Consider the following 7,215-nt stretch of genomic DNA (forward strand, 5'->3'; position numbering starts at 1 on the left):
TAATAAATAAATCGATAGTTTATATATTCCTCCAATCGCCCAACTTTACTTACTGCAGACCAGGGGCGGAGCGTGGGGGTGGCTTACTGGGCTTAAGCCCGGGTTGTTTTGTCAGAAGCCCGGGGTCTTTTGGAGTGTAATTTTTTCATAGTTAGATGCCTGGCTGACAACTGTATAAAACAAAAAGTACACACAATATTCGAAGCACATAGTGCACACTGTGGGAATTTATGACTGTGCGTGAATCCCCCCTCATATTGGTATGATCCGAGCTCAGGCACTAAGGGACTGAGCGAGCAGAGCAGCTGCTGCCTGTGAGTGCGCTGTTGGAGAGACGGAGCCAGCCATACTAAAGAGAGCTTAAGTTTGACCAGGTACCAAAGCAAATCATTCCTACTGTACAAATAATGTAAATATGACGGTGCATCACCAAAGATTGATATCAAACTGATCACTTGACCAATATTACGTTACTCGCTCTTCGAGTGAATCAACAAATGGCGAAATGAAAAGCCGAACAAATGCTATTTTTTTAGAGTCTTAGCTTACGTGTGTTTATTTCATATTTTCAGTTCTTACCCTCCCCGACTAAATCGGTTTCAGTTATGTACTGAAATATAAGAATGGACATTCGAGGGTTCTTTCAAAGAAAAAACTCAGGTAAATGTTATTTTATATATTATGCTTTGTATGTTGTTCAGTATATTTCTATGCAAAACAAGAGGGATTTCAGTACACAGCAGGATATTCACATTTGTGACCAGATATTTACACTTTAGGGAGAAAACATAAAACATTTTTACTGTACAACATCAATTTAGAGTAAACTTTTGTTTTAGATAAATATTGAAACATCTTTTGAATTAGTTAAATGTCAGAATAAAGAGAGACAGAGCTGTCTATTTTTTATCACTTTGATCAAATTTAGGAGCACATATACACTAAGTTTATTGTTAATTAATAAGAAACTCCAGACGATTCCATTCTGAGCTGAAGAAGCTTCTGATTGGTTCGTAGAGTCCATGTGAGTAAATTGGTGGCACAGCTGTGGATGCATATAAGGCAAAACACAGAGCCTGTTTCTGTGACATGGGAACATCAAGAGATGTCAACCAAAACACCAGGAAAAGAACTGTGGAGCTCCATAAATGTGGCTCAGTTTGAATACAATTTGGTGCCATTTACAATTAAGAAATACAGATAGTTTCTCTCTTTACTCTTAAAGTTAACAAATATGTTTTTTATATTTATCTAAAAAAATAAACATTTAGTGTGATTTGATGTTACAATTAAAAAAGTGTTTGTGTTTTGATCTGAAGAGTAAATATGTGGTTTCAACTGTATATTTGATGATTGTCAGCACAAAGAGGGAGAGAGAGGAGCAGAGAGGGAGAGAGAGGGAGATGGAGAATGAGGACAGAACAGAGATGAACAAGAGCAGGTGAGACACACATGTTAGTCAAATGGTCGTTTACCAAAAGTATCACTGTATCATAGGTTCTCATCTATCTCGTACCTAGTGTTTCTTTTTAGGTTTGTTATTTTTCAAATTCTGTATTTATTAAGTTCTGCAGGCTTGTTTGCACAACAAGGCTAAATAATTATATAAACTTTTCTCAGTCTAAATATTGTACTTTGGTAGAATTTAAAAAATCAGTGTAGTGCAGGTCTATGATGATTTTTAGTGCTACTATCATCTAGTTCTGATTCTGGTTCTGTCTTGGTTAAATCCCAAGTAGTCCTGATTTTGAACTGTTGTAGTCCTGTTTTAATTCTGGATCAGTTCTGGGTCTGGTTGAATTGGGGTTTAGTCCCTGTGTCTTGATACAGCCCCGATTTTGTTCTGCCTTGCTGCTTAATTAAAAAACTAGTTCAAGGTGTCCTGCATATTTGATATATATTTTTCCCTATATGAAGTCATTCTTTTTTGAACAAAACTCAAAACAGAGCCAATTAATCTTTCAGTCATTTCTAACCCCCCCCCCCCCCCCCCTCCCCCAAAAATAAAAAATAAAAAAATCCCACATGCATACTACCCTTTAAGGCTAAGCCCCGGGTGTTTCAAATGTCTGGCTCCGCCTCTGCTGCAGACAAACAAGTTTGCCAAAGATGTGGCATGACTCTTTCCAAACAGGCAACGCCTGCGGTGTCTAGTTAAAGTTACAATGCCCTGACCTGAAGGGTACCAAGTCTAGAAAGGATGAAGCAGATAAATAAAGCGAATAAATAAAATGATTATGAAAGCTTTATTCCCTTTTTAAAACCACCATATGAGAGAGAGAGAGAGAGAGAGAGAGAGATGTGATTTGAAAGTATTGTTTTCAAATGCAGATAAAAGTTTTGCTGTGGCAAAAATATAGACTTTACATATAGACTTTTTTGTAGATGAGTTTTTAAGTAGCAAATAAAATACATTTTTTGGTTCCTCAAGATCTGCTTCTTTGTATTTGAAGGACACAGTTTGAAGGTAAATAAATTACACTAAATGCATCATAAAGGTGGGAATTGCAGGAAATTCCCTTGTAGGCAGGTGAAAGAGAAAGTAAAACAAACTAAATAAAGAGTTGATCAGTTGATCTGAGGAGTTGACACACACAAGTCGACTGTGTTCACATCTCGTTAACAGGCGAGTATCAGACAAACTATATTACGTAAAATACAAAAAACTGCTAAATTTGTTGCAGGTTTTAGTTTTTGATTGTCACTTCACAATATGCAATGTTGAGAATGACTGCAGCTCTTTTCATTTCAGAGAGATAACCTCAACCTTTTAAGTTCTTTTCTGACCAGATTTTTCTACTTCTTTTCCGAAAATGGATAATGATGAGGAGCTTCTCCTCAAGAAGCTGGACAGTCTGGTTACAAACATTAAGTGGGGCCCAAAGGAAGTCAGTGACTTGTTCAAAGCTCTTCTGAAACGATATGAAAAATCAACAAATGACAAATTAAAAAATCTAGTGTCATGGATGATAAAAATGTTGCATTGCATAGAGATTCATTATATTTCTCCACGTTGGAAATATAATGGTGAAAAGTCAAAGGAACTTGAAAAGAAAGACGGACATAATGGTAAAAAGACACTTCTGGATCTTGTCCAAGATGAAAGTATAACAGATGAAACCTTAAAGAAGTTTTTGGCTGAAGACAAAGAGAAGACCCTGGATGAAATACTTGATGAAATCCGCCAAGAAAATTTGAACCAGGTTGATGGACTTCTAGAAGACGTCAAAGACATTGTATCAACATTTGATAATAAGGATCGCAATGATGATTCTGAGAGGGGGGAATTGAAAAACACCTTGCAGAAGCTCTGTTGGGCAGTGGAAAAAATGTTTAAATATAAGCCACGACTGACACAGATGGTGAGCTGGTGTCTCATGGCTCTTTCAAAAACAGGGCGGTTAATTCAGGTTGGGACTGGGGAGGGCAAGTCCTGTATAGTGGCCATGTTTGCTGCTTTCAGAGCTCTGAGAGGTGAAAAAGTAGACATCATGTCAAGTTCATCAGTTCTTGCAGAAAGAGATTTTGGGGAATGGCAAAGATTTTATAAACTTCTGAAGATCAGCGTAGACTGCAACACAAACAAATTAAATGAAGAATTAAAAAAGTGCTATGAGTGTAAAGTTGTTTATGGCACTGCTGAACAGTTTGCTGGTGACTGGCTTAGACACCACTTTCACAGGGAGGACATACTTGGGCAGAGAACATTTCAGTGTGCAATAGTGGATGAAGTGGATTCACTGATGTTGGACAAGGGGCATCATATGGTCTATTTAAGCAGCGACATGCCTGCTTTGCAGCATCTCAACCCACTCCTGGCTTTCATATGGAACACTGTTAACCAGTACGGTAAGATTGATACAAAAACAGTTGTAGGGCCAAAACACCTGTGTTGTCAGGTTGCGCTTGAAAGCATAAAGGGTGAAGATGGTGGTTTTATTACTTTTCAGATAGCTGAAGACACAGGCATACTGACGAACGGCTCAGTCGAGAACTTAAGAAAGAGTCAAGGCTCCTTAACTCTACTAAGTGTCAACAGTAGTGTTACTGTTAAGGAGCTGGCTGAGTTCTTTAACAGAGTAGAACAGAGATTCCCATCCTGCCACTTTGCTCTGTACTGCATAAACAGCAGTGGCACAATAGAGGAACTTAACAAAGAGGCAGAAGGTGAAGATGGGGAAGCACAAAGAGTGTCACTGCTTTTATCCAGTGGCGGCCTCTGTCAGTACATGTACTCTGATGAAAGCACTGCACTGAGAGCTGCAGAAGAAGAAGTAAGAAGTGCACTGCGCTTTACTCCATGTGAACTGAGCCTAGCTGAAATCATCTGCTATGTCCCAGGATTCTTTTCAGATCTGGTCAAATCGAAATTAAATGTTTGGATTAAAAATGCATTCTATGCACAAACCATGACAAAGGATCATGAATATGTCATAGAGAAACATGGGATAGTGCCTGTAGACTACAGCTGCACAGGTGTTGTTGAAAACTGCATGAAATGGAGTGATGGACTACAACAGTTTCTTGAAATGAAGCACGAGTCAAAGCTGAGTGACATGACAGCCATAACAAACTACATGTCCAATGTTGGCTTGCTTCAGAAGTATGGCAATCAGATCTATGGGATGTCTGGGACTCTTGGCAAACAAGTGGAAACTAAGACTCTGCAGAAAATCTATGATGGTATCAAAACCTGTCAGATCCCTTCATTCAAACGCAGGAAGCTGTTTGAGGTTGAAGGCGTGGTCGTGAGCAGTGAAGAAGAATGGGTTGAAAAAATCTGTCATGCTGTCATTGCACAAACAACGCGCACATCATACAGGGATCCAAGAGCTGCGCTGGTCATCTGTGAGACCATCAATCGCGCAAACATTATCCACCAAGCTCTAGGTGATAAAGTCAAAGAGAAAAGTCTTTATATAAACAACAACATGGACAATAGTTCAATCTTTTCCAAGGAGCTTAAAGCAGGAGAAGTTATAATTGCAACAAACCTCGCAGGTCGTGGGACTGACCTTCAGATTACTAAAGAAGTAAAGAGAGCTGGAGGTTTGTTTGTTGTGCAGACCTTCCTCCCTGAGAACGCTCGTGTAGAGGCGCAGGCTTTTGGTCGCAGTGCCAGACAAGGAGCTCCAGGATCTGCTCAGCTCATCATCTCTTCTAGTCATCTGTCAGATCCAGTTCAAATGCTGCTTTTACCATGGAACCTTCTCTCTTTAATGGATGATTTACTGAATTTAACTAAACTTAACCAACATCTTTTTGTGAAACAGATTAAGATGTATCAAAAAAGCCCCAATAATAAACGATTTGAAGACATGTCTTCAATACTGGAACTAATTTTGACTCTAAAGTCAGAGCCAGAAATAAACTTGGCTAAAGATGGCCGAGAGAGCTCAGTGGCTCACAAACTATCAAGCTACTTGGAGTCTGACATCCCAAACATAAAGAAGAAGGAGGAGCTCTTCAATCAGTATCTGGATGAACTTGATGATTTGTACAAAAGCAGCAACAACAAGCCAGCAGCTTCAGATTTGTCTGCTCTGAATGAGTTTTGGGGTATGTGGCTACTCACAAGCTTCAATGCCAAAGACTCTACTGAGGAATTGAAAGGCAGACTAAAGCGAGACCTGGACCAAGCCAGGCTAAGACTCAGGCAAAGAGAATCACCCTCTTCTAATCTTTACCACTACATTGGCTTTGGTAATGACTTACGCGAAAAGGGGAACTTTGCAGAGAGCATCGACATGTACACTAAAGCCACAGAGCAAGACCCCTGCTGGGGGGCTATTGCATATTACAACCGAGCTTTTACAACTCTGAAGCAGCAAAACAGGGCTCAGAGTCGAGACTGCATCAGTCAAGCTTTGGATGATTTGAAAAATGCACTCAAGTCTGTTCAGCTTTACTGTGACCAAATTCAGGTCACTTATAGAGTCTCCAAACAGCACACTGAGAACCACAGCAGTGATTCACCCAGCAGAATTCGCAAACACTTCGTAGCCAGATACAGTGTGTTAAGTTTTTTTAAAGAAAACATTACAGATGCCATAAAGAAGGTGGAGAGGAGCAGAGACATGGGTGGGAATGTAAAAGTGGAAGAGAGTCTAATCTACTTTATGGTTCCACTGGGGTATCTCCTGCCCTCATTTAACCTTTCACTGGAAACACTCCGTGTAACCCACTCTAGAAACCCTCTGGCGCGGCAACAACTCATCAGTGACCCCTCCTTTGATATTCTAAACGAACTTAGGTGTCTTGAATCTTTGGGCCTGAATTGTATCTATACTTTAGACACAATTTTCTCGCTGGGAGGCTTTTTCTCAAAAATAGGAAGGACACTAAAAACAAAGAAAAGTTCTGATTAGAAGACAGGTATTCCAACGCATGAGCAAAACAATATGAATATGAGCAAACAAGAGCTATTTTAAAGAAACTGAAAGCCACATCCTTTCAAGACTAAGAAAAATACAAATTTAAAGCTCTTAACTAGTAAAAGCAGGTGTCCCTTCCATTATTTGTTTTCAGTTTACACGAGCAAAAAGTTACCTACGATTTTCTTTTACTTGCATTTATTTATATTTTTAAAGTACTGATTAAAACACTAATGTCATGAATTCTATTTAGCAGTTTTTATGACTATGAATATCATATGTAATATATGGCATGCATTGCTTTGTTTGCATTATTTGAGTCTGAGCCTGTAACGTGTTGTATAAAATTACTGATGTATTGGTATCTGAATCAGTATGGAGGATGGATATGTTTAAAATATAATGACTGTAAATTTGTATAATTGAAACATTTATCTTTGATAGCTAGTTATTAGTCCTCTAGGACCTTTGTCCTTGACTGCTACCCAAACACTCCCCTTATATCTCAAGGAAGCTGAAAAAGGTGGCTGGAAACAGGGAGGTCTTTGCTTCTTTGCTTAGGCGGCTTACTCCCATGACTTGAACTCAAGGAAATAGAAAGAAACTGGATGGATGGATGAAATGTTTATCTTAATTTAACCTTTTTTTTATTACTAAAGAAAAGATGTCATATGGTTTATAACGTTCTAAGATTTGGGGTTTTTTGCTTTATGGACCATAAGGTTATGTTACTTAATACTTTATGCTGTTGTTAAATTGAGTTATTTGGCATCCAGTTACCAGCATTTGATGACTGCTGAGACATATGTTTTGACCAAGTTTAAAGAGATCATAGTGACAT

The 7,215-nt window shown here is 38.8% G+C and overlaps 1 protein-coding gene across 1 annotated transcript; it reads left to right on the forward strand.

The window, feature by feature from the left end:
• The first annotated feature begins 2,813 nt into the window (after window positions 1-2,813).
• LOC146577818 (uncharacterized) lies at window positions 2,814-4,143 on the forward strand. The gene is made up of 2 exons (XM_085267723.1): window positions 2,814-4,038; window positions 4,130-4,143. Exons 1-2 carry the CDS (start codon window positions 2,814-2,816, stop codon window positions 4,141-4,143), a joined length of 1,239 nt encoding a protein of 412 aa, XP_085123849.1.
• The last annotated feature ends 3,072 nt before the right edge of the window (window positions 4,144-7,215 follow it).

This window comes from Mchenga conophoros, linkage group LG3 (genome assembly GCF_057382185.1).
Source record: "Mchenga conophoros isolate Kocher_MC1m ecotype Shallow Benthic linkage group LG3, M_conophoros_male_GT1.1, whole genome shotgun sequence".
NCBI lineage: Eukaryota > Metazoa > Chordata > Actinopteri > Cichliformes > Cichlidae > Mchenga > Mchenga conophoros.

Coding starts and splice junctions, on each gene's coding strand:
- LOC146577818 (XM_085267723.1), top strand. CDS start 2,814: ATGGATAATGATGAGGAGCTTCTCCTCAAGAAGCTGGACAGTCTGGTT.